This window comes from Protopterus annectens, chromosome 12.part0 (genome assembly GCF_019279795.1).
Source record: "Protopterus annectens isolate FY-2018-M chromosome 12.part0, PAN1.0, whole genome shotgun sequence".
Lineage (NCBI taxonomy): Eukaryota > Metazoa > Chordata > Ceratodontiformes > Protopteridae > Protopterus > Protopterus annectens.
The window spans coordinates 87,381,353-87,409,305 of NC_056746.1; the positions used below are offsets into that span (position 1 = coordinate 87,381,353).

A 27,953-nucleotide genomic window follows, 5' to 3' on the forward strand; every position below is an offset into this window, starting at 1 on the left:
ATATATATATATATATATATATATATATATATATATATATATATATACTCCCACACCCACATATATATTGAATATAAAAAGTGTACACACCCCTGTTAAAATGCCAGGTTTTTCTGATATAAAAAATGAGACCACAATAAATCATTTGAAAACTTTTTCCACCTTTAATGTGACCTATAACCTGTACAATTCAATTGAAAAAAAAAAATCTGTTAGGGGGGAAAAATATAAAAAATAAAAAAACGTAGAATAAGCTGGTTGCATAAGTGTGCACACACTTAAACTAGTACTTTGTTGAAGAACTTTTTATTTAATTACAGCATTTCGTCTTCTTGGGTAGGAGTCAGCATAGCACATCTTGACTTGTTAATATTTGCCCACTCTTCCTTGCAAAAGTGCTTCAAATCTGTCAGATTGCGAGGGCATGTCTTGTGCACAGCCCTCTTCAGGTCACCCCACAGATTTTCTATTGGATTTAGATCTGGGCTCTGGCTGGGTCATTCCAAAATTTTAATTTTCTTCTGGTGAATCCATTGTTTTGTTGATTTGGATGTATGCTTGGGGTCATTGTCATGTCGAAAGGTGAAATTCCTCTTCATCTTCAGCTTTCTAGCAAACGCCTGAAGGTTTTGGGCCAAAAGTTACTGGTAGTTGAAACTGTTCATAATTCTCTTCAGTTTGACTGAAGCCCCAGTTCCAGCTGAAGAAAAGCAACCCCAAAGCAGGATACTGCCATCACCATGCTTCACAGTGGGATGGTGTTCTTTTTGTGATGTGAAGTGTTGTTTTTGTGCCAAACGTACCTTTTGGAATTGTGGCCAAAAAGTTCAACTTTGGTCTCATCAAACCATAACACGTTTTCCCACATGCTTTTGGGAGACTTGATGTATTGTTTTGCAAATTTTAGCCAGGCCTGGATGTTTTTCTATGTAAGAAAAGGCTTCCTTCTTGCAACCCTACCCCATAGTCCAGACATCCCTTAACCAAGGGAATCAAGAAACCTTTTTCCAGCTTTTTGTACAATATCTACCTCTTATCCAAACCCTGCTGGACAACTAAGGAAATAAGCCTCTCCCTAAAAGAACTCTGTACCTCATCCCCAGTACAAGAAAGAACCAAACAACTCCCTCATTATTTATTTCCTTAACCAAGGGAATCAAGAAAGTACGTGTGTTTGAAACTTGCTTTAATTTAAATAACTAATGGTGCCTTAAACCTACTAGGTGGTTAATGCACGCATCTTATCAGGACAGCCAGCAACCAAGCTCTGCTAACACTGCCCCCCCCCCTCATACTTAACCCCATCCCAGCTTTTACTAGCAGCCAAACTTTCCTCCCTCTGTTTTCTCCCCTATCTCGAGAACACTCACTGTGGTCAGTACTTCAAATCTGGATTTGCCCATTACATGGCAGCCTGTACCCACTCTTAATATTCCCTTTAACAGAAAGTAATTTAACCACCGTGACTATTCTGCTGTTGCCCACCGTCAATAGTTCCTTTACCACCATCACCCACCACTACAACTTCCTTCCTCCCCTCCTGCATACTTTCTTCTCCAAACCTACCTTTCCACTCCTCTGGTTTTTTTATTTCTGGACTTGGACTCTTCCTTCACTTGGCTCTCATCTCTACCTATATGCGATTGTCTCTCTCTTTCCCCTCTGCACTATCATTTTTCTTTCCTCTTTATACCCCTCAAAGCCTTTCTCCTCATCCACAACCCCTTCCCCACTGATCCCTCCCTCCTCCATCACTGGTCCTGCTTAAGCTCCCTAGCATGAACAGAAGCTGCCACCCATCTCTTCGTACCTCGAGGATGGTGCTCACTCCGCTCCTCTACCCTACCCCCATTCCCACCCACCCCACATCAGTTGCATTTATACTTCTATACACCCCACCCCCTATTACCTACCTCTGACCTCACTTCCTCTCCCCTAAAGACACACCTTCCTTACTACCAACCCACTCCACACCCCTACATTTACATATCCCTCCCCTTACAGTCTACTTTATACACCCACATCACACCCACCTCAGTCTCTTTCCTATGCAAATACTATGTCTCTTCCCCACTGCTCTCCATATCATCTAACACTCTCTCTAACATTAATAATACTGACGGACCTAACATCCCTAAACTCACCTTATCTGTCTCCCAACATTACACCAATCACCAACATAACTTTAATCTCCTGCTCTAACATATCTCCAAGCCTTATTCAACCTCACCCTATCTTCCTCTTTAAACTCAAACACTTAACTTATAACCACCTATCCCCATTCACATTAGCATACAAACTTCAGTCTTACTTGGCACGTAAACAAACTTGGCTAACACCCCCTGTCACTAAACTTGTTCTCTCTCTATGTGGAGATATTCACCCAAAGCCAGTACCCTGTCCCACTACCCCCAACAACAACAATTCCCTTAGATCATTACAATTCACCACTATTAACCTCCAAAGTATTAGGAATAAAATTCCAGAATTCCATGCCTGGATATCCCAAACTAAACCAGACATACTTGCCACTAAAACCATATGTCAGAGGCCCTGAATTCCTCCCACCTGGTTACTACTGCCTCAGAGCCTTATGCTTCCCACATAGCCTTTCCATTACCCCCTATTCATCTCCAATATCCCAATTCTCAAATGCTGAAATACTAATCACTTTACTAAACTTAAACAGTAACAAACACATATGTATTGCAACATTGTACATACCCCCAGGAAATAATACCCCACTTCTGAAGAGATCTTAACTTGGATCTCCTCAAAAATTAACAACGAAACAATCGTACTCAGTGATGTGAATATAAATTGGCCCAGTCAGGTAAACAGCTCCTTACCCCCCAATATCAACCTCTACAACTTTACCCAAGTAATTACAGATATAACCAGACCAGCTAAAAACAATAGTGGTGGCTCGATCATAGACTGTATTCTTGTTTCCCTTCCCTACAATATTAGTGACCACAACCCAGGCTATGCCATAAGCGAGATAGCCCAACTACCCAACCAACATCATTATATACTAAGGCAAAGCCTTACTAATTTCACCCAAGACATTTTTATTGACTATCTAAAATACTAAAAACCCTTCCTCTAGATGAAGTGTTTTAATTCTTTAATTCAACCTTCCTAAAAGTCCTAAACTATCATGCTCCTCTGTGCCGCAAAAGAGTAAAAACAAAAACCTGTATCTGGCTCTCAAAATGTCCCAAGCAGGCCATGGTTGTAAGAGAAAAAAGCCTGGAAAAAATGGCATACAACTGCCAATCTCTCTGACCTCCAACTGTACAGGCACCATTGCAACAAAGTCAAACGTCTAGTTATCAGTGACAAAAAGAATCATTATATCAAATTGTAGCGCAATTTCAAACAAAACCCAAAGCAGTTTTGGGCCTCGATATCCACACTATTAAGTAAGAAATGTGAGTTTGACTTTGGTATCCTAAATCATAATTTACTGAAGCAAAGTAGATGGATCACAACTACCTGTCTGCAATGAATGCCAAGCCCTTTATTAGCACATTCATATTTCCTACAGCAGAGATCATCCCCAGCACCCCTCCCTTTACCTTTATACACTTTATTATGGGAAAGGTGAATATTTTCTTTTGTGATAAAATGAAATATTTGCCTTCTGTGCATCCCACTATGTCTGTTCAGCCCCGATGTTAGAATGTAAAACTTTAGGGGAGGGGGGGTTGCAAGAAAGAGTCCGTCCTGCAAAATAAATAAATAAGTAAATAAATAAAATACATGCATGCCTAAAACAAAATGCAACTGACAGTGCAGGCAGTGATGCATAAATTCTCTGAAGTATTCTGTATTTTCTGAATTCTGGGAGTTATGTACAGTCTGCTGATTAAGGCAGTTAGTAGCTGCATTTAGACTCCTTTTCATTGCTGATTTTTGCTTCAGGAGAGGCGTAACGAAAGTTTATTTTCATATTAGTGAGGAAGACTTTGCAAGCAGTAACTTTTCTCAATTCATTGTCCAAAAATGTATTCATAGTTTTTGGGGGTTGCAAGGGTATTAATGAAACTTGGCTCGTGACATCTGGTTTTGGAGACACCAGAATTAGAGCAAAAGCATATTTCAGGTGTTAACATTCTTAAATGGCTTCAAGAGATGAAATGCCCCAGCCTGGTAAGATTGCAGAAATCTTGGACAAGGAATCAGAGAATATAGCCCTGGTTATGACATGGTTGGCAGAAAATGTGATACCCATAAAAATGCCTGTTTTACTTTGCACTTTAAATCAATGACCAGAATTTAGAGTATTACAGCCAACCACATGAAAAGAGGATGAATGTAGGTTATTTGCTTACTTATTTTTTTCTCTGTGTGAAGTCTTTTCCTAATTTTTTTCCTTCGGATATTCGTTGATTCATGGATGTTGTCTTTTTTTTTTGCTTTCTGTTTGGCAACTTGCTTTAAGATTCTCGCAGTACTTTTTAGGTAACATCTGCAATATTTTGTGAATTTGAATTAAAAGTAGTTAAGCATACCTTTGAGCTGTGATACACTGAAACTTAACAGTAACTCATGTTTTTGATATGGTCTGCTATTATTGAAAGACTTGTTTGTTCGCCTGAACTACTGACTTCAGAATAAGTTGTCCATTTGCATGAATAATCTGCAGATTTCCCAGGATGAGTTTTTTTATAATGATGAGTACATGAGTTTTTCCCTTACTGTAAAATCATAAAGTGCTTTGATAAATGATCATATCTCAGATTTGACTAGAAGATTTTTACAGTCAATATATTCCTGCTGCATATGGAAGCAGTGTGCTGTATGAGTATCTGGACTTATTTGCTTCTAATACTAAAGCATAGATCAGGTCTAATTCTTAATTCAGACATTGTATAATTTAAGTGGGTGGGCTAAGATACCATACACACCTTTACTGCAGATCTTTATAACTGTTTACAGTGTTTGTGCTGAGCAAATTTCAGTGTACAGCAAATTTATGTAATAATTCTGTCTGCAGCTGTGTGTGGGTGTGAAGTGTACAGGAATCAGGATGCACTATGAACTCATCTCCTGTTGTAACCAAGTGTGTCCCAGGGAGATTTAAACTCATCTGGTCTGGAATATTTGAAGATAAAATGAGGAAGGATTGTATTATTGCAAGATAGCTGGTTACATTTTAATACAGTTTGACAGGGCATTTGAGGCTCAGATTTTAAAAAGACAAGAGTGTGGTGCTGTTTAGGACACAGAAGCAAAAACGTAATCTCTGCAAAAAGCCATGGAATTGGTATATTAGGACAGTGACCCTTATTCAATACCAACCCAGCATAGTCCTAAGACTGTAGATGTAGTAAAGCCTGAACACGGAATTGGATGCATTCATTAACTGGTAACCAGTAGTGCTCTGTGCAAATATTTCAGACATACAGAATTTGCTAGTACAGGATGGAATGGTTTGAGGGGTAGAATGTGCGTCCAGTGACAGCGTGCGTCATCCATGGTCTTCATCATTTGTGCCATACTACAAGGAGGATGACACCTGTCACAAGCTCACTTTGTTGTTTAGGTCTGGCAAATGTGCCACTAGGCATTCTTTCGCTTAAAGTGGAGGGATCCACGTGGCAGCTGAACATGATATGGGAGCACTAAGGATAAGTGAATTAAGGAGCAACATACTGCACTGTCGTGGGAACTGCAGCAGCAAAGGATCAGTGGACACCAAGAGGATGCAGGAGAATTGACGTAGCTTAAGTAAAATAAGTTAGAAAGATAACGTACACTGCAGTTTATGTATTAGAGTAAAAAAAAAAAATAGGTTCTTCGAATAATACTGTAATTTTTAAAATGGGGACAACAACCACATTTCTCTGAATGTTACTGAGAAATGTGGCTTGTGGTTCTTCAAAATGTCAGAAATGTAGAACTGGGATGCACTAAAATGTTGTGTGTAGCAGCCTCTGGTCATGAAGGATCTGGTTCTAGTACTTGATTTTTGCACATGCTGGCATATGCTGTGAGGAAATATTCATAATTTAGTCCCAATGATGACTTGTAAAATGTTAGAATCATGTTAGCTCCTGTTACAATCTTTATTTTTTGGCTTCCACAGCCTTGGCCATTAAACCATTGAGCCTTTTCATGTACCCATTCAGACAGTCGCTTCCTTCCTCATACATGCACCCCACATCACCCTGTGGAAGGTGTCTTTTTTTGGGGGGGGGGGGAGTAATTTCTCCAAGTCTTTGAGGTTTCTAATGCCATGATGGGAATGGACCCCATCCCTAAGTCAGGATAAGATTATAGGTCATGAAATTAATATTGTTTCAATCTTTGATGTTAGGCAAGTGTGTTTTTCCCAGTACCTGCAATATACCCAGAAAGGACTCCTCCTGTAATTCATATGGAGTTACATCTATTGGTAGCATATCTAGCTATGTTGTAAATTTATTTATTTATTTATTTATTTTACATTTGTTAACCGGGCTAGTCTAGCTGGAGAAAATTCCATTTTCAGTAGAGGCCCGGGGAGAAAAGCTCCACAAAAATTAGTACATAGAGACAAAAAATATTAGTATGCATGTTAATGAAACATTAATAACAAATTGAACAATTTAAGATTGTTACTACAAGTATTAATTTCTATCATACATATTTACAAGAAAATAAGAAGCTATATGTCTTAAGATTAAAGGTGCATGAATTAATTACTTCCCCTCACAGTTACAGACTAGGGAAAAGATGTTAAATTTTATACAGAAAGACAGAGATACATGAAGGTATGGATACAGGGAGAGTAGGTAAAGAAAAAGAGTGTAAAGAATAAGGGGAAAAGAATAAAATAAATAAAAGGGAGTTATATTATTAAAAGTATTAAGTTAGGACAGTAATAGGCAATGAAGCAAGTTAGTAGACAGTGTGAGAGGAAGGGAAGAATGCCAAGTGGAGAAGTAGAGTCAGAGAAGAGGTAGTTATAAGTAAAGTTGAAGTATTGGGAATCAGGTTAATCAGGTTTGCTACAGGAGCAGAGCCAGTGATTTTGGAAGTGGAGTTTAATATTTTGTTTGAAGAGAGGTAGTGATGTAATCTTTGTTATGTCGCTAGGTAACGAATTCCATTTTGAACCTACAGAATTGGTAAAAAGGGAGTCACCAGCAGTGTTTGATTTTATGGAACTAGCCAGTAACTTCGTAGATGACCGGAGAGAGTTGAGATTATTATAGGGGATTATGAGTTGAGAGAGTATAGGGGTGTTGTTTGGTTGGTACAGTATTTTGTGGGCAATGGTAAGTTGGTGGATTGCAAGATAGTTCTGATACTCTAGCCAGCCTAGTTGCTTCAAGTTAACACAGTGATGAGTTCTGAAGGTGTTACCTGTAGCGAAGCGGGCAATGTTATTGTAGCAGGTAGTTAGTTTGTTTAGGTTGTTCTTTTTGAGGTTGGTGAAGATAGGTGAAGCATAAAGAAGAGTAGAAATAAGATGGGAGTGAGCAATCCTAGTTCTGGTAGATGGAGTAAGGAACGGTCTGATTCGATATAAGGATCCTATTTTTCTGTTGACTTGTTTTATGGAGTTGTTTATGTGTTGGTTGAAAGAGAGATTATTATCAATGGTAATACCTAGCAATTTAGTGGTAGAGTCAGGTGAAATGACAGTGGCACTGTTGGAGTAGATAGAGAAGTTTAAGGGGATGTCCTAGAAGTGGGTGTGAAAAGGAGCAGTTTAGTTTTTAGCATTTAATAAGAGGAATCGGCTGGAGAACCATGTTTCTATGGTATTGAAGACATTTTGAGTAAGAGAGATAAGCTCTGGGGTGGAGGATGCAGTGCAGATGAGTGTAGAATCATCAGCATATTGAATGCAGGTTGCTTGAGGGATTATAGTATGAAGATCATTAATGAAGAGAGAAAAGAGAAGTGGGCCAAGAATTGAGCCTTGTGGAACTCCGATAGAAACAGGCAAGAGTGATGAAATATGGTTGTCCCAAAGAACAGCTTGTTTTCTATTTGTAAGATAGGAATTAAACCATTTAATGGCTGGAATATCAAAAGATAGGGATTCAAGAGTATTAATTAATAAGGAGTGGTTGACCATGTCGAATGCTTTGGAGAGGTCAATGAAGAGGGCAGAAGAGAGTAGGTTATTATTACGGTTTTGATTAATAGTGTCTACAAAGGAAAGCAGGGCAGTAGTAGTACTATGATGTGGTCTAAAACCATGTTGAGAGTTTGCTATTATGTTGTGAAGAGAGAGATGTTGTACAAGTTGATGGTGTATACATTTCTCCATGATCTTGGCTAAAGGTGAGAGGAGAGCAATTGGTCTATAGTTAGAGTATTCTAAGGAGTTTCCACCTTTATGAAGTGGGATAATATGAGAGACTTTCCAGATATCTGGGATGTTTCCTTCTTTGATTGTCCTATTTATGAGGATAGATATAGGATAAGCGATAACCTTAGCAGCTTTTGTAGAAAGAGTGAGGGAGTTTGTCAGCAGAGGGGTACAGGGTTTTAGTTTGTGCAGGAGTCTATATATGTAAGATGTGGAGACAGGTTGTAGAGAGAATTTAGAGGTAGAGTTTCTTAGGTTATTTGGTGGGTTTAAGTTGTTGGCATTTAGTTGTTTAGCTAGAGCTTGGATAGTTTCAGTGAAGAAAGAGTTGAAAGCATCTGCAGTTTGCTGAGGGGTATCAGGGTCAGCATTAATAGGGGAAGGTGTTTTGGAAGTACCTGGGGAGAGAAGTCTATTGACAGAAGACCAGAAAAGTTTAGAATTATTGACATGGGTCTGTTGCAGTTCAAAGTAAAATTTCTTTTTGTCAGATATTATTGACTTTTTTGTTAGATTTCTGAGCTGGCGGAAGTTTAGGAGATCTTGGTTATTTCTATGGGATCTCCATGAGGCCCAGACTTTATTTCTGGTGAGAATAAGTTTTTTGGTGTCATGGGAGAGCCAGGGGGCAGTATTAGATTTCATTCTAATGATGCGTTCAGGAGCATGTAAGTCAAGAATGGATAAAAGATTTTGTTGAAGTATAATATTGCATTTTCAAGAGGAAGTGTTTTAAGGGATTCCAGTTGCATGCACTAAGTTCAGCCTGAAATAGATCGGGATTAAAATGTTTGATGGTGCGTATTTTTCTTGTAGTGGGTGGGTTTACACAATCGGCTTTTTCCCTAATTATGAATGTTAAAGAGTGGTCACTGATATCATCTGGCAAGGTTCCTGATTTGTAGTTATCTTTACTTCTATTTATAAGTATCCAGTCTAAAATGCTTTCTCTATTACTATGTTTGTTTAGCCTAGTAGTAGAGGTGATGGTTTGGATGAAGCCGTGTAGGTTGATATGAGAAGAAGGATTTTCAGTATTAATGTTATTCCAGTCTATGTTCAGGTCACCTAGTATAACAGTTTCTTGGGGATATGTAGTAGTTATCCAACTAAGATAATTTTCCAGGATTGGTATATTGTCACCAGGTGGGAGGTACATACAGATAATATAAAGGGATTTTTTGGAATTCAACTGGAGTTTTGTAATGATTGCTTCTAACTTGCTGTCTTGGGATGGAGAGGCAGGAAGGGTAGTTATATTCAGATGATTTTTAAAAAGAATTACAACTCCACCACCTTTGCGGTTTGGACGGTCGAGTCTGATTATATTGTAGCCTTGGGGAATGATCTCAGTGTCTTTGGTGGATGGTTTCAGCCATGTCTCTGTGAGGCAGAGAATATCAAATGAGTGTGTATGAAGGAGGGCATGCAGGTGGGGTATTTTGTTGTTTATGCTTTGGGTATTAAGATGTCCTATTAGGAAGCTATTATCAAGTTTGTGTATTGACACTAGGGGGGAAGGGAAAGTAGGTCCAGGGTTGGGGTGGATGTCCCCATCTTGGAGGGTAGGATTTCTAAGTTTGAATGTGAGCTTACATACTAGAAGGGAAAGTGTTTTATATTTGTTATCTGTAGGCAAGACATAGCTGAGGTGTTTAGGTCTATGGAATTTAGGTAGTAGGAAGTTGGGTGTAGAAGGGGTATATGGATATGAATGAGGTGGAGAGAACAATGTTCTAGTGTGTTTGTGTGTATAGAAAGATTGGTTGTAGAGTGATTCCTCATAGTAGGATAGGAGGTAAACTGAGCATAAATGAGCATTCTTTTTTATTAGACCTGTTGCTCCTACTGTTATTGTAACTGTCTTGGAATCCTACTTCCACATTCCTGTCATTCCTGCCTGCAAATCCTGGAATTTTATGACTTTGTGTCTCTGTACATGAGGCACTGTAATCACTGGGGGTAGCAATTTCGACAATCAATGCTACTTTAGTCTTTTTTTCATGAACTACTGTATCTGGTTTTCCAGCATCTATTTCTTGAGGTGTTGGTGATGGGTGATGCCATGTGAAGTACACTTCATCTTTCTCTAGAATGCTTTGTGGTTCATGTTTCTATTGCTTCTCAGGTACTTGTATAATGTGGTGTTTGCAAAACCCCCAATGCTGCAGTCTTGCCACATTAGTGTGCCTTTCAGTGTACAGGCCATCTGCCATAAGTGTAACAGTCCCAACAACAAGATGTGAGACTGCCTTTTTTTTTTTTTTTTTTTAAACATAACCCGCAATTGTTGGACTTTGCAAAACCAACAAATACATAGTCCACTATCCTGGGTTACCATTATTTCGGCTTCAACTCACCTCTCCTTAACCATGTCTGCATCAAACCTCTGATCGATATGAGGTTGATTCAGGAGAGCTCTATACTTGCCACAATATTTTATGCTTTTTCCATATTTCTTTTCTTCTCATCTGATCCTTCTTCTTGTATTCTTTCTTTTTGTTTCTGACACATTCAGTTGCCGCCTGATTTTTGTCTACTTCTGGTTTGATTTACATTCCCGCTTGACACAGGAATGCTTCTGCTATGCTAAGCAAAGAAGTCATCTTAGACTTCCTCCCCTCATATTTTAAAACTTTCAGTGTGTTTGGATGTAATGAGGTCATCAGATATGTATGCAGTCCCATAACTGCAGAGATATATATGTAATCAGTTTGTCGGAGGCCCATACCTCATTCAGCGAGAGAAACATGTAAACTGTTTTTTTATGTATCATTTAATAAACATGATTCATTTTTCTTGTTTCCCTGTCCAAATGATCCAAAACCTTTTGGGGCCAGTTAATCACTCCAAAACTGTAAATTAGAATGGCAAGAGCAAATTGGTTTATAGCCTGGACTTTATTACTAGATGTCAAGGCTGGTTTCAGTGTTCGTTTGTCGTCTGAAGCATTCTTTTTTCTTTTTTTACTCACGTTTGTTCATGTTTTAACTCCAGTCATTCATCAATTCCCAAATATTTATATACACCCAAATTCCTTTATATCACATTCTTTTCCCAGATCGATACTTTCTTGGGAATGCAATTTTCCTACTTCAAATGTTGCTTTCTTATATCATCTGAAAAAGTTTTAACCACTTGTAGTTGTGCTTTCAACTTCATCTAATGAACTATACAGCTTTATGTCATCCATAAGAAGTAGATGGGAAGGTTGTTTTTTGTGAGCCAAACTGTAACCATGGCCTAATCTGTTACGTAAACATATTAATGGGCTAAGGGCAAGACAAAACAGCAGAGGTGGCAAAGAATCACACTAAAATATCCCCCTTTAAATGTTATTCCCGGGATAATAATTTTCCCTTTGTCATGGCTTAACTGCAAAGTGGTTTGCCACTGTTTCCTGGTCACTGTAATATAACTGATCAATGAATGAGGGTATCTTGTGCATCTGTAAGCACTCCTTTATCCATGAATGTGGAATGTTGTCAAGGGATTTTTTTTTGTAAGCTATCCATGCCATAGTTAAATTCTTCCCCTTTTAAAAAATGCCCATTATTGTTTTATTTATCACCAAATGATCCTTTATTCCTTGTGAATTTCTTCTGTTACCCTTTTGTTATTTTTTTCCCTAAATGACTATAAACACGTCTAGTGTATCGTTAACACAGAACTGGAAACAGTCATACATCTTGTTGCTGGGTGTGATACATTAGTTGCAGAGGGCTTATATTTTGAAAGGCATAATAATGTGGTAAGACTAATGTTGTGCAAACAATACAGTATTTTTTTAAACAAGAAATATCTTTATTTAATTATCACTTACGGTATAGACAATCATACATTTATATAAATGAGAACAAACCATATTTACGTATTCTCAGTTAAAGACATTATACATCATCACATATGATCTTCTCTACAGTCATTGTCACTTGAACATTGCATAGCTCACTCAATTCCTGCTTCTCTTAAACCTCATTCCTTCTCCAAATCATTATTCTGAATGTATTGTTCCCACATTTCCCATGTTTTGTGTTTAATTTGCTCCTACACTTTTCTAAAGATCCAGCTTCTTGTTCTTTTATCTCTCTTGCTATATTCGCTACTTCAAGTATGGTTGGTGTAGACTCTGATTTCCATTTTCTAATAATTACTTTTTTGGAGCTGCCAGAATTAAACTCGGCAAAGCCTTACTATGTTTAGCCAATTCCAATTCTGTATCACAGCTCAAAAAAAATAATTTCCTAAGAAAACTAGATATAGTAGTCCATGAAAAGAAGACAAAAGTGACATTGATCATTGAAATTGCAACACTCAGTGATTACAGTGTCTTGTGTACAGAGTCACAAAGTCATAAAATACAAGGATTTGCAGGCAAAAACAAGGGCAATGTGGAAGAAGGATACCCAGACAGCTCCAGTAGCAGCAGGAGCCATGGGTCTAATAAAAATTATTTAAGGTCTTATTTAGGTATGCTACCGATACATGTAACTCTTTATGAATTACAGGAGGAGTCAGTTCTGGGCACATTGCTGGTGCTGCAAGGAGTACCTTTGGTTAACATCAAAGACTGAAACAATACTAATTTCATGAACTTTAATCCTGTGTTGACATAGAACTGGGGACCCATTCCTGTCATGGTACGTGAAATGCAAAAAACATGGAGAAATTAAACTATATATTTGTATATCATTGGTAGGCAAGTTATATGTTTATAATTTTTAGGATGGCTTATGAAGGGGTATTGTTTTTCCTGTTGTTAACCAAGTTTGGTGCCTGTTCTGGATATACATACAAGTAATTCTTACTCATGGCTCTTGTAAAGAAGTTGATACTTTTAGCCAGAAGTGAGGTACTGCATCTGGACCCGAGGTTTTCCGGTTAAGAGCCTTTATTAATTTTGTTTCAATTTCTCTGACTGATACTTCATTTTATTCAGCATCTTTGTTATGTTCCACGGGGTCTTCATATATAATTTTTTGGCTGGTATTTCTATTCCTTTTGCTTTGTTTCCCAGTTGGTTATAAAACATTTTTGAGTCATCAATGAATTGCTTATTTTGTACTTTTCCTTTATATTTATCTGCGTATCTTCTAAGTTTTTCTGCCTGTGCTGATATCTTTAGTTTATTATTAGTGTGTAAATAGATCCTGGTCGGTTTTGATACTGTGCATTACTTTTAACGTGTTTCGCTAAGTATTTTTGTTAAATTGTTCCTTCCTCTATATTCTTCTAGCTGTAACACTTCTTGTCTTATATGGTTTTTACTTTTCTCTATTTGATGCTTCCATGGTGGCATCTTATTTCTTTCAAAACTCTTTGTTTGTTTATATTTTCTTGTTTATATGTAATAAACAAACAGCAGAATAAAGACAGTTGTCAACAGTTAAAATGGTACATTTGAGTGATATTACATTATACATGCAAAACTATGTAAACTAGCACTATTAAACTATGTACCATTGTGCTAAATGCCAAATGAAGCAGTGGACTAAGAGACATTATCCAGTGTGATCAGACAATAACAATGAAAGTGTTAATCCCCGGGTATTGAATACTTGAAAAATGAAAAGGGAAGTATTAAAGTATGAATAGCTCAAAAGCCCATCTTGAGGATCAAGAAAACAAGTGCTGTGCTTTATTGTAGAATGAGGTTGAGTAGTACCATCCAGTAATCGAGAAAATGAGATTAATTTTTGGATATACATTAAGTACCATTTAAGTATTTGATAGCCATTTGTTTAAAACCTCTCCATGTAAGAAGGGATTTATCTTTCTAATTCAGGGTGATATAATATTTGATTAGGGTAAATAGCATGACTAAGATACATGTTCGTAGTCTTGATATACCTGCAGGGGGATATTTAGGATGGCAAATTTCCAGGAGAGGGTAGATTTCTCATAGCCCATTTTTTGCAGTTTAAATGTCATTTTATTTCTTCCATTTCTTCCCCTTATTGCTGCATGTTTTTGTGTAAGACCATAATTTAGCTGCACAGTAATATGTCCTATTTATTTTTGTTATATGACATGAATTTCTCTTAATAGTCCTGATTACAGTGTTTGTCTGTTTTATCAAACTTCTAACTTTTTTTGGGTCTTATTAACTTTTTGTGATCTGTTTCTCTTTCATTGATCTTAATACGTCTTTCCATGTCTATTAAATCAAGCAACTCTTCCCTTGAATCATCTTCTTCTAGATTGAGATCACGTTCTTTGCTCTCCATTTCCTGTGGGTATTCTACAGAAAGTTCCAAAAGATCTTCCTGTGACATATCCTCTTCGGTAGCATTCTGTGTCACCCATTTCTCTTTCATATGGGAATTCATTGGCCCATCACGCAACAAAATTTCCTGCACTAGAGTTGCCACGGTTTCCTGCTCCTGCCCATGTTTGTGCAATTCCAACTGAACTTTTGTACAAGTTTCCTAAAGAAGGCTCCAGAGCATCCCCATGTGGCAAGTCAGCAGATGTCCCCCACTCCACCTGTTTCTCAGTAATTTGTGAACTCATTGTTCTGTCATGCTGGGACATCACCCGAGTTGGATTTTCTACTAAATCCTTCACTTTGCAGGTAATCCATAACTTCACTATTTCTTTAATTTCTCCATTACTAATCCTCTTTATTACTTTCCCCTCTTCCTTTTCATACTTTTCAGATTTTGAATTTTTCCATGTCCAGGTGCCTTTGCCTGTATTTCTCTTGAAGTATCTTTGGTGCAGCTTTTCCATATTGATTAGTTTTGCTTTCTCTTTTGCATAAATATCGCAGCATATCATATGTCATTTTCATTGCCACATCCATGTTTCTTTTTTTATACCTTTCAAAAATCTCTGGGTTTTGTTCTTTATATTTTTGCACTTGCTTTGTTGTCTCTTTTTCCAGTTGGTCCAACGTTTCTTTGTCTATGCAACGTTTTTCACCAATCTCTTGTATTAATTAAATGAATGGAAATTTTTATTTGAAGCTTTTGACAGTTTTTCGTGTGCAAGTATTTTTCTTTCCTCTAATTTCTCTCTCAATCTTTTTGAATGTCTTCTATTTGAAAATTCTGGGCCTCTTGGATAATAGTAATGACACATACGGCCTGTCAGTTTTTGTAGGCTGCTACTGCCTTCTATAATGGGGGGGGGGGTCATCCCCCCCTGACTGTGGCATAACCCCATTGTAGTAATGTTTCCATGTCCTGACGATTCTCCAGTCCTAGGACCAGTGTGTACACCAGGGTTGGGCACTTTTCATCCTGGGACCTGTGCACCTAGCTGTCTTTTTATTTTTTATCTTACCACTCTCCATGATGCATAAAATGTTAATGTTCAGATGCTTTTAGTTTTATCCATTATGTGTAGAATACTAAACACACACACACACACACATACATATATATATATATATATATATATATATATATGCATACATTTTATATGTATGTATTTTATATACACACACACACACACACACACATATATATATATATATATATATATATATATATATATATATGTATGTGTGTGTGTGTATATAAAATGTGTGTGTGTATATAGGTAAAAATAAAGATATCTATTTAGTTACATCGGCAAATCCAGATGTTGAAGGTCAAAACATTGACCACAAATGTCATCACACTACCACAGTGATTATTTCTCAGCACATGCAACTGCCCATAACAAAAAAAAAAAAAAAACACAAACATAGCTCCTAATACCTTTACTAATGACGAGATATCACAGTCCTTGGTGAAAGGAAATGTTCTCCTACCCGGAGATTGTTGATCTCACGCACCTATTGACCAAATGTGGTCAGTTAAACAGGTTTCTGTATCTAAGTGCATGTATAATGTGTGTTTGTAGGTGTATATAAATAAATAAATATGCACACATATGTGTAATGTAATATATATACATGCATAAACATAATATAGGGGTAGGGAGGGTGACCTAATGGTTGAGGTGTTTGCCTTACAAACACAAGGTGCAGGGTTTGAGTCTCACAAGGGATGATTGGCTAGGCTTACAATGGCTTGCCATGGGCAATTAGCTTAGAACTAATCTATGAACCTATATATGTGTGCATAAACATTTTGTTTTATATATTAACAGACAAACCTAGAGATGAGCATAGGAAAGGAAAAAACTTAAGTCTGTCGGGTCTGTCCATTTATTCAACTTATGTAGCTACAACTTTCACTGCCTCACCATTTCCCCTACACACAAACACACACACACACACGGAAACATTGTTTCTCCATTGTGATTCCTTCTTAGCCCATGCCCATCTGCCTCCTAATTTCTTCCTAACTGCATTTGTAATCCTCTCCTGCCGCTAAATGGTCTGTCATGTACCCATTATGACCCTAATGATACAATAGACAATTTGTTACAAAGATTTTTGTTTTAATTCATATTTTGCCATCTGTAAACACTAGCATAGTGCAATGCCATTTTCATTGTATACTAACACCTGTGCTGTGCGTGTTTATGATGTGTCCTTTGAAGCTGGCCAGATAACATAACTGTTTTAATGAACATTTCTAACAGCTTGATTTGAGGAAGGAGAAATAAGTCTGTGTATTTAAAATTATGATCCTATGTAGTAACCTGACCAAAACCTAGAGCAGAAGGTCTGGCCAGGTCAGTATAGCATATTCTGGGACTTCATGCAGATCTTCACAGGGTCTACAGCAAATTACAGACCCTACATTTGAATAATTGAAATTATTTGTATGATTTCTGATATAACGAGCAGTGCTTCATAGCATATTCCTTCTCATTTTTATTATTTTGACACAAATATGTGAAAGTGATTCCCAAATGTTGAAATTTACCTGATGGCTTTTAATTGTTTGTATAACCTCTGTCTTTTGCTGCTTAGAAATTTTTTTCACTGGTGTATCCTAGATCTGTACTTGTTTATATTTTGAAAAGTAACTTTTTTTCCCTTTTTTTAATTTCAATAGTACCCGACGAGGCACCAATTATCGTTGCTGTTACCCCACAGACTCCGACTTCGGTCCTTGTCCAGTGGCAGGTAAGTACTGCAGCTACCGATGCATGTGTAAAATAGGTACAGTCTGAGGGACATTTTGTGGCATGTTTAATTTTGTTCTATTGGAAATGTATTTTGAAGGAGCTGTAGACCAAGTAAAATTGGGTTAATAAGACAGGAAACATCAAGTTCCTTTAAAGCAGCAGTCTATATTCTGTAGTGCCTAACTCATTTTTACCGAAGTTTAGCTAAAAAGGTTATATTTCACTAAAAAAATGTTGATATGATAATAAAATGTCCCCATGTTACATATATAGCATCGTTTCTGTTAATGGTATTGTAATCTATCACTGTTGAATTTTTCTCTCCACACTGCTTTGATTTCATAAGCAAAAAAATAACATAAGACATAAAAAGAGGTAAAAGAACACAGTAGCAAATATTAACCCCTTATCAATCAAATGGAAGAGTATTGCATAATACAATTTAACATATATAAATGGCATTTATACTGCAATTTTTCAGTGGTACAATTTACTTGTAGGAGTTCTCTGTAAGTTTGTTGATATCCTTCTAGACCTAGAACTGTATTTTTAGACTTGAGCTTTTCATCTTTCCCTTCATAGCCGATATGAGCCCCATAACAAGTGTGGATTCCTGGTATAGTATAGGCAGGTAATTATAACATATTCTGCATTTTTGTTGAGTTCATAGAATTGGGCACAAATCATAGACGTGCATCCTTACTGTGAGTTTAGGTCCATTTATTTTTGTCAGGTGAATTACGCAGTGCTGTTTTTTTTACTGCCTTTCTTTGTTGTTTCTGTTTTGTTTCATGTTGAAATAATGTTATATATTTAACACCCCAAGGATGCTTTTACTTGCATCAGGATCGGTAATAAGTGTGTGTTAGTTTTAGGACTGTACCAGACATATAAATATTTGTCCTGTATTGTCAGTATGCAATCCTTGTAGCCTTCAACCCAGCCAAGAACTTTATGGAAAGCTAGCAAACTGAGAAGCTTTTGCACAGATAATAAAATCCTATTTTGTCTATTAACTATGCCTTTAAAATTAAGGGGAATCTGATTGTTACAGCTAATTTAGAATTTATAGCTGCTCTTTGTATGGTGGTATATTTTATTGTAAAGCAGTAAGGTTTCCATTTGTTAAAAATGAAGGCCCAGTGTCTGATTCTATATGTTGTGTAGATATAGGCTATGCAATCGTTATCATGTTGGGGCGGCCACGGTGGTGCAGTGGTTAGCATTGCCGCCTCACAGCAAGAGGTTCTCCGGTTCGATCCTCGGCTGGGGTGCCTTCTGTGCGGAGTCTGCATGTCCTCCCTGTGGTCGCGTGGGTTTCCTCCGGGTGCTCCGGTTTCCTCCCACATCCCAAAGACATGCTGCAGGTGGATTGGATACTCTAAATTGGCCCTAGGTGTGCGTGTGAGTGTGCCTTCAGTGGAAGGTTGGGCGCCGGGCTGGCAACTCGACACCATAAAACTCCACTGCCATTCAATGTGCGGACAAGGTGATCCGCTGTGGCGACCCCTAACCGGGAAAAAGCCGAAAGAAGAAGAAGAAGAATCGTTATCATGTTGCATTATAGTGGTAAAACTAAACAAATTTGTATGAGCTGAGCAGGGTTACCAGTAATTCCTGAAAAGACGGAATGATAAATGACAATGCTCCTGGCTATTATTTTTGAAAGACACTGATAGTGCCAATCATAGAATTCCTAATATCTTGCTTATTATTTGATTACCATTAAAATGCTCACTTAATCTCTCTCCCTCTTATCTGGTAAGTCTCTAGTTGCTTCCTTTGTTTGTGGACTTTCACAGCAGAATCTGTTTTGTGGAAAACAGTTTTATAACAGTTTTTGCCTCTCTGGCAGTGACTACATTTGCAGGGGTTTATCATGCCAGTTAATATGAGTACATCTCTGTAGAACTGTCTCTGCAGCTTGGATGTTCCTTTTGTGACCAGTGACAAGTAAAGATAAGAAGAAGAATTCACCCAACCCATGGATTTGCTCACTGCCTCAGTGTGCTTTCTAGATTTTTTTATACTGATCAGTTTTGAAGTCTTCTTGGTACCAACATAAAAACAAAACTCTTACCACAATTATGTTACCTCATGAGAAAAGCTGAATAGATTTTGGCAACTTTGAAGAGTAAAATAATCTACCAAGAAAGTCTTTGATTGTTGCCCTCCCACAGTAACCGTTGCAGTGTTTTACTCCTTTGAACTCGTATCTGATAGAACTGATGGGTATTGCAGTGAAAAATTCTGAACTACCTCTGTTCCCCTTTTACTTGGCCAAGATACTTCATTCACATCATATTATATGCATCACTTTTTATATAAATTAATGGTTTTGTACTTTTTTTGTGAATCTTAAAGAGACTCATCAGATGAAGACCTTACTTTTCCTTTGATGTTTCTTCCCCAACTTCAGAACTTTTTAGATGTTTGTCTTGGTCGCTCATTTTAGATTTATTTTTTGAACAAGAAATTAAATCAAGATCCCTTCTGGCATAGTTGGTGGTAGCTCAGTATGAATAAGATTCCACTAATTTATTTATTTAATTGTGTTTGTTACGGGGAAAGTCTGAATGGGTAATACCCATTTTCAATGGAGCCTCAGGGAGAAAAGCTCCATTTGCTTACATAGCATTACATTATACTAAGTTCCTGTTAAACACAGAGTAGTTACATTTTTATTTACATTTATACACAAACAGTAGTTACATTTATACATTCTCAGATTTTGCAGACTTGGAAGTTACTATAAAAAAAAAAGCCCCCCATAGAAGTTAGTGGTTTGTACATGCAGCAATTATGTATAAATTTTTTTTGTCATTTAATTGAGAGGTTGATAGTATTCTGGTAGCGTTGTTACCTCACAGCAGGAGGTTCTCCCGTTCGATTCTCGGCTTGGCTTGGGAGTGCCTTCTGTGTGGAGTCTGCATGTCCTCGCCATGGTTTGGTAGCGTTCGAAAGACATGTGTGCGTAAATGGGCATGCCTTTGTTGAAGGTTGGGCGTCAAGCTGGCACCTTGGCATTTTGCAAAAATCTACTGCCAATCATTAGCGGACCGAAGTTCCGCTGTGGCGACCCCTTGCCGGGAAAAAGCCGAAAGACAAACAAACAACATTTGGAGAGTGTCGTACTATTTGGAGAATGTCATACTGTGAGCTCAAAATCTTAACCTGGTGATGAGCATGTGCAGGACCAGGACTGGTTAAGTTGTTGCTTAAACAGTGATTTAAAACTACTGAGTTTGTCGGAGAGTTTTATTTGTGTGGGGATTACTGTTCCAGAGTTTAGCAACATATTGGGAGTAGAAAGAGTCTCCTGCAACATTATTTATCTTATTTGTAAGTAATAAGAATTTGTTACTAGAGCAGAGCTCCCATGCTGGACAGTAGGTCAGTAATAATTTTTGTAGTGCAGGGCATTTTTCCTGAATGATGGATGAGTTTGTGTCCTGTAGTTAGTTGTGAATATTTTAGGAACTTGTGCAGTTCAAGCCAGTTTCATTGCTTTAAGCTATGGCAGTGGTGGGTACTATGAGGGGAATTGGTGGCAAATTTAGCTATTTTATTGTAGCAGGAGGCAATTTTCTTTCCTTGAGTATTGTTTAAGTTTGTTAGGATAGGAGCGGCGTATAAGAGAGTCGGCAGTAAGAAGGAGGTGGCTAAAGTTTTTTTTGCAGTGTCTGTAAGGAATCCGTTTACCCTATAAAGGGAGCCTAGATTCTAGTGTTTAGATTTAACGGTGTGCAGTATATGCTGGTTATATTTGAGTCTGTCTTCTATTATAATACCTAAATGTTTACTGTGAGTTACAGTTTCAATGACTGTATTATTTGCTGACTTTATGGTAAAAGATTGCTTTTGATTTTTACAACTTTTTGAGGTAAAAGCATTAACTAAGTTTTCTTCAGGTTGAGTAGGAGGTTTGATTGTTCAATTTCTATAGAGGAGAAAGATTTCTGGGTAATGTCTTGGAGCTTATTTATTTAAATAAGGAAGGGAGGGGTTTAAATTTAAACCCACCTCTTACCCTCACTGTTATAGGGAGACCCAATTTTAACTAACTTACAAGGAGGTCCATAGTTTTGCCAAGGAGCAAGGAGTAAAGGCTTAGACCTGGGGTTTTGTCAGGTTTTTAAGTTGAAAGGAGATGCTTGCCTTCAGATCACAGATGTTTATATGTGATAAATACAAGTTTATTATGTCTGTTGAGTTTTTATTCTGTCAAACTAATGTGTAGTTTTTCAAATTTTCTGCTTGAATGTTATGACTTTATTATGTCTGTCTAGTTTTTCATAATGTTAACCATATGTATCTGGAGCTTTTCTCGCTGGGCCTCTGCTGAAAATGGGTACCTCATGACCCAGTCGGACTTTCCTGGTAAACAAACAAAGTTGATTCCACACACAATGTCGAATCATCTGCATACTGAACTAAACTAGCATGGTGAGTGGAGGTCATTAATGTTGTTGTGTCTTTCAGCTTTTCCCGGTTAGGGGTCGCCACTGCGGAACTCCGGTCAGCTAATGATTGGCAGTAGATTTTTATGTGCTGAGTTGCCAGCTCTAATGCACAACCTTCAACGAAGGTACGCTCATTCACGCATGTCTCCACACAGAAGACGCTCCAGCTGAGAATCGAACAGGACAACATCATATTGTGAGGCGACAACGCTACCGCAGCACCACCACCGCAGTGTGGAGGTCATTAATAAATATATTAAATAGTAGGGGACCCAGGATAGAGCCCTGAGGAACACCTGTAGTAACTGGTTGAAAGGATGAATAGGTTTGTTGCCATTTGGCTTGTTGCCTTCCAGACAGGTAACTAAGGAACCACAACAAGGAGTACTGTGACAGTCGTACTGAGGACAAGTGAATGAGCAGTTAGTTGCTGGAGCGAGACAGTATCAAATACTTTTGACAAGTCTAAGAACGTGGCGGACACAAGCAGACCATCGTTTCTACGTTGGTTTATTACATCGGTAACATGTAGTAGAGCAGTAGTGGTGCTGTGCTGGGGCCTAAAGCCATGTTGTGTATAGTAGAGCAGTAGTGGTGCTGTGCTGGGGCCTAAAGCCATGTTGTGTATAGTAGAGCAGTAGTGGTGCTGTGCTGGGGCCTAAAGCCATGTTGTGTATAGTAGAGCAGTAGTGGTGCTGTGCTGGGGCCTAAAGCCATGTTGTGTATAGTAGAGCAGTAGTGGTGCTGTGCTGGGGCCTAAAGCCATGTTGTGTATAGTAGAGCAGTAGTGGTGCTGTGCTGGGGCCTAAAGCCATGTTGTGTATAGTAGAGCAGTAGTGGTGCTGTGCTGGGGCCCAAAGCCATGTTGTGTATAGTAGAGCAGTAGTGGTGCTGTGCTGGGGCCTAAAGCCATGTTGTGTATAGTAGAGCAGTAGTGGTGCTGTGCTGGGGCCTAAAGCCATGTTGTGTATAGTAGAGCAGTAGTGGTGCTGTGCTGGAGCCTAAAGCCATGTTGTGTATAGTAGAGCAGTAGTGGTGCTGTGCTGGGGCCTAAAGCCATGTTGTGTATAGTAGAGCAGTAGTGGTGCTGTGCTGGGGCCTAAAGCCATGTTGTGTATAGTAGAGCAGTAGTGGTGCTGTGCTGGGGCCTAAAGCCATGTTGTGTATAGTAGAGCAGTAGTGGTGCTGTGCTGGGGCCTAAAGCCATGTTGTGTATAGTAGAGCAGTAGTGGTGCTGTGCTGGGGCCTAAAGCCATGTTGTGTATAGTAGAGCAGTAGTGGTGCTGTGCTGGGGCCTAAAGCCATGTTGCGTTTCTGAGAGCAGGTTGTTTGAGGTTAGGTATTTCATCAGCTGCATATGGATGCATTTCTCTAATATTTTGGAGAGGTGGGGAGAGAATCGCTGTCAGTCTGTAGTTATTAAACTCTGTAGATGTGCTGCCTTTGTGCAGTGGTATGATGTAGGATTTTTTCCACAGTGATGGGACATATCTTTCTCCTATGGACACCAGGAAAGCTACAACTTTTGCAGCCATTTTAGGTAGTCTGATAGTAGTTGGTCTACAGCTACAGAAGTAGTTTTTAGTTTAAAGAGGAACTTCCTTGTGAGTGAGGTAGGTACTGGACTAAAACTGAAGAGCTGTGGGTGGTTTTGATTGAACAGTGGTAGAAAGTGGGGGGAAGATGTATTGATGTCTAAGGGAGATAGTATTGATTGTATACAGTAGGAATTGAACTGTGTGGAGATTAAGTGTGTTGAACTGTCTGTTTTTCGAGAGGGAGTCGGGGGGGGGGGGGTCTTGCCTGTATAGAGTAATTTATTTAGTGATGACCAAAAAGGTTTTGGGTTATTTTTATTTTATATTTTGTCTTGTAGTGTGGTATATTATGTTTGCTTATCCTTTTTGACGTGGAATTTTGCAAGGTTTCTAAGATGTCTAAATTGCTGGAAGGCATTTTCAGTTCTATTTTTATATCCGTTTTTCCAGGCTTTATCCCTTTTTATCATGATTTTTTTTGTTTGTCAGCTATGGTGCAGAGTTGAACTTTACTCTTTTATTATGTACTGGTGCTAGATTATTTAAGTTCTGTAAGAATACGTTATTAAAGTGTTCTACAGCAGTGTCTAGTTGCATTGTTCTAAGTACATTCCAGTTATATTGTTTTAGTGTTTCACTGAAAATATCTTTGCCGAAGTTGGTTGTATTTTTTATTTGGTTATAGATAATATGGTCATCTAAGTTATGGTGAGTTCTAATGGCATATGCAGGTATGTGGTCACTTATGCTATCTGAGAGGCAGCCTGCTTTTGTCAGTTTGTCTGTAAGAATCCAAACTAATATTGAGTGTCTCCCTGAAGTTGTACTGATTGTAGTAGGTGTGGTTATTAATTGTCTGATGTTCTGCAAGTTTATGGATTCAGTGGGTATACTGGAATCTGAGTTGCCAGTCTAATTTTAAGTCCACAAGTATTATAGTTTCATGGTTAATTTCTTGGGATATCCAACACAGGGTGCTTTCAGCAGTATCAGCATTATTCCCCTGCTGGTATATAAATTGCTATTAAATATATAGTTTTCCAGTTGTTGATTTTTAGGAGTATATTATCAGTTCGCATTGTTAAATGTGGGTATTTCCTGTGGAAGTAAGGTAATGGTTAGGGGGATTTTACTGATGACTGCTACCCCACCTGCATGCTTATTTTGTCCGTCATTCCTGAATATATTGTGTCCTGGGGGGGGGGTCTCATTATCTTTTATATCTTTTTTAACCAGGTTTCCGTAGCTATGACTACATCACGAGGGCATGTGGCAAGATAAGCATGTACGTCATGGATTTTATTGCACATACTTCTTAGGTTTATATTTAGGTGAGTTTGGGTTCTGTTTTGTTGCAGAGATGTATTAGGTGACTGATTTATTCTGGAGTTGGAATTGATGGTTTTATCAACAGTGGGGACCTAGGTGGGTTGCATTATCTCCACTAATTTTTTTAATTGATATTTTATAGAGGGAAGAGTGTGGCCAGTTATATTTTGGTCTTGGTTTGGTATTTGGTCATAAATTTAGATACTTCGTTTTGAGATATTTATAGATAAAGAAATCAGATGTGATTTATTTGTAGAGATAGTGTTATGCAGAAAGACAAGCTGGGTAGATGTTGATATTCTTTGATACAATTATCAAAAAGAGAGTGCTCTGACCAAATTTCCCCTAATCAGTTTGAATACTAGTTTGTGTCTCCTTTGAAAGTAAGTAGGCTGTTCGTCTGCCCATACTAACCTGGTTAACAAAACACAAATACATAAGCTGTATAGCTAGTGTTGCTGTTTCAGTGTATTGGGTTTTGTTTTCTGCTCAGAATGAGTTTGACTCTGTAGGCTGTTTGCTGAATTGTTAGTGCTACCTGCTTCCCGTACAGTTTCAGCACAGTTTTTCTTAAGGTAGTCTGTGGTAGAGCAGCTACACTTGTTGAATGTATTCTGTGCCTTCTCCGCAGATACTTCCTGTTTTTCATTGACAGATGCATGCTGATTCACTGTACGCTAAGAACTGTAGCTGTACCTGTAACCATAGTAAGCTGTGCTATTACATTCTGTCTGCACCTACTTCATTTCTGAAACAGGATCTCCGAGGTTGTTTCCAATTCATCAAGTTGCTTAGGGACTCAAAAATCATGTAGATTACAAGTTTGTAAGCAGCTCTGGGGATACATAGTGACTTAGAACAGTTCCTGCATTGTCTACAAACGAACACACACAGAGAAGTATGGAAGTACTGATTTTATGATTCTGCAGTTTTATTCTCTATAGGTTAGCTCATTGCAAGTTCTATCTTTGGATAGGACAGGGAGATACCCTTTATGGGCTTACCATGAACACAGCATTTTTCTAGAACAGGTAAGTGGATGTAAGATGAAGCATTTAAGGGAAATAAACTATACAAAAGTCTTCATTCACTTTATTTTCCTGTACTTCATAGAAGAGTCATGTGCTCTCGTTTTAATCCATATAAGGTCAGGGATACTCTCTCTTTCTCCATATAATCCCATTTCCAATGAAAGGATGTTCCTGAAAGACTTCAGTCTGACCCACTTCTTGCCTAGCCTTTGAAGTGTTATGCAGTGGGAGAGGTATATGTTTACAAAACAGATAAAAAAACTGGCTTTATCACTTTGTATGCTTGTGTGTGTGTGTGTGTGTGTGTGTGTGTGTGTGTGTGTGTGTGTGTGTGTGTGTGTGTGTGTGTGTGTGTGTGTGTGTGTGTGTGTGTGTATGTGTCTGTCTGTGTGTGTGTGTCTGTCTGTGTGTGTGTGTCTGTCTGTCTGTGTGTGTGTGTGCGTGTCTGTGTGTGTCTGTGTCTGTGAAAAATGTTAACACCACAGGCAACAGGATTTTACCTTAAAAAGAGGGTCATATCCCCTAGGATGCCCATGTGTTTCATCACTGTATACTTCTTGACTATAATGGGATAAAATGCATTCCATTTTGCTAACAGGATGCAGATTCCTTTATTTCAGATTTGTAGTAGCCATAGTCTGTGCTTTATTTTATTTATGCAATTGTCATTCTTTTTTGGTCCCTCTATTATTGCCTCACCCCTCTCCCCACTGATCTAGTTGTTCCTTCCACTCCCTTGTATCTAGATGTACAGGATGCAGGAGTCAAGGATCGCGGACATTCCCCCTGTGGGGAATAAGATTTTCTTCTTCTTCCTACACAACCTTTGTTGCTAAGCAACACCTGCTTCTCTAGGCCTCATATATGTGACTGCTTTTGCCACACATTGAGTAGATAGAGATGATCTTTCTAGGAGACTTTTACCTTTTTCTTCCACCCTTAAGCATGGAGTGCTTAATCGTGGTTTGACCCACAAGCGTCTCTACTGCACTAGGATATGTACCCAACCTCTAGCATTCCCCCCCCCCACACTAGGATAGATGACCAGGATTAGTCATCAACGTCCACTTCTTCCCTGATGACCCCAACAGCACCCAGGTCAGTAACTGATGGGGTCATCTGGTCATAGTATGAGGTTTATCCCTTTAAGTTGTACATCCTTCCCTGGTCCCAAGTTTATGTAACTGTTACACTGTCACACTGCTCGTTTCAAGGGGTCTTAGTGTCATTACAGACTATGAAAACAGGAAAAAAAAAAAGTTTTTCTAGTCACAGAATGTACAGTTGGAGTAGCAGTGCCATTATTAACTCTGAAGTACCACATTGTTTGCCCATGCTTATGGGTCAAAATCATTTGCTTCTTGCTTTTGACTTTTATGCTTTGTACAATTGCTGTGTTTACTACTAAAAATATTCCTGCATTGTCTTCAGCATTGTAATGCAATGTGGGTGCAGTGCAATTGCAGCTGTTCTTAATGCTGGTTTGGCTTAAGTTATTAAAAACATAGCCAGTTGTTTCAGGTAAAGTTGTATGCAGCATGCCATCATATTACATGCTTTGTAGCACATTACTTTAGTAGTATAACATAACGTTTTCCCTGCGTCAGGGCTGAGAAGTAGCTGCAGTCTCTGTTTATCACTGATGTTCTTCATTTTGAATGGAATATTAATGGCACTGATTTTTTTTTCTGTAGCATCCAAAAGATAACAGTATGAATGGTATTTTGACTGGCTATCGTATTTACTACAGAGAACTGCAATATGAAAATTTGACAAACTCCAAGGAGGTTAAAAACCCTTCGGCTCTGCGAGTAGAACTAACCCGTAAGTAGCTAAAAGCAGCATCCCTCTGTTCAGGAAACAAAAGCAAATAGTGGCCTTCTGAATATGCTGTTTAGCATTCACCACATTTACTTAGCTTTGAATTTCTGCAGTTGCAGTGTTTATAGTAGTCATTTTCACAGTAAATCATTCTTTTTACACTCAACTGAAAGCTCACTATGAAAATAAAATGCTCCTTTTTTGATGTAAGGTTTAGAAATAGATTACAGTCAAATTAGAATAAAATGATTGAAACTAAATAGTACGCTTTTGGAATGTTTACAGCTCTGTATCTAGCAAGACATATTGCATTTGAGAAAGGAATGCTTTTAAATGAACCTGTTGTAGTATAATTTCATTTTTGCCTCATTGCTGTCTCCATCTGGTTTTTTGCTTTCTGTGCACCATTTACCCACAAGTCAGTGCT

At 38.2% G+C, this 27,953-nt stretch overlaps 1 protein-coding gene across 1 annotated transcript in view; it reads left to right on the top strand.

Annotated features, from left to right (window-relative positions):
- The window catches only part of SDK1 (sidekick cell adhesion molecule 1), a 2,805,673-nt gene that overhangs the window by 2,514,102 nt on the left and 263,618 nt on the right, over window positions 1-27,953 (top strand). The window contains exons 31-32 of the mRNA XM_044089098.1: window positions 17,272-17,342; window positions 27,400-27,529. Coding sequence (XP_043945033.1) covers window positions 17,272-17,342; window positions 27,400-27,529 — 201 coding nt within the window. The remainder of the gene's footprint in view (window positions 1-17,271; window positions 17,343-27,399; window positions 27,530-27,953) is intronic.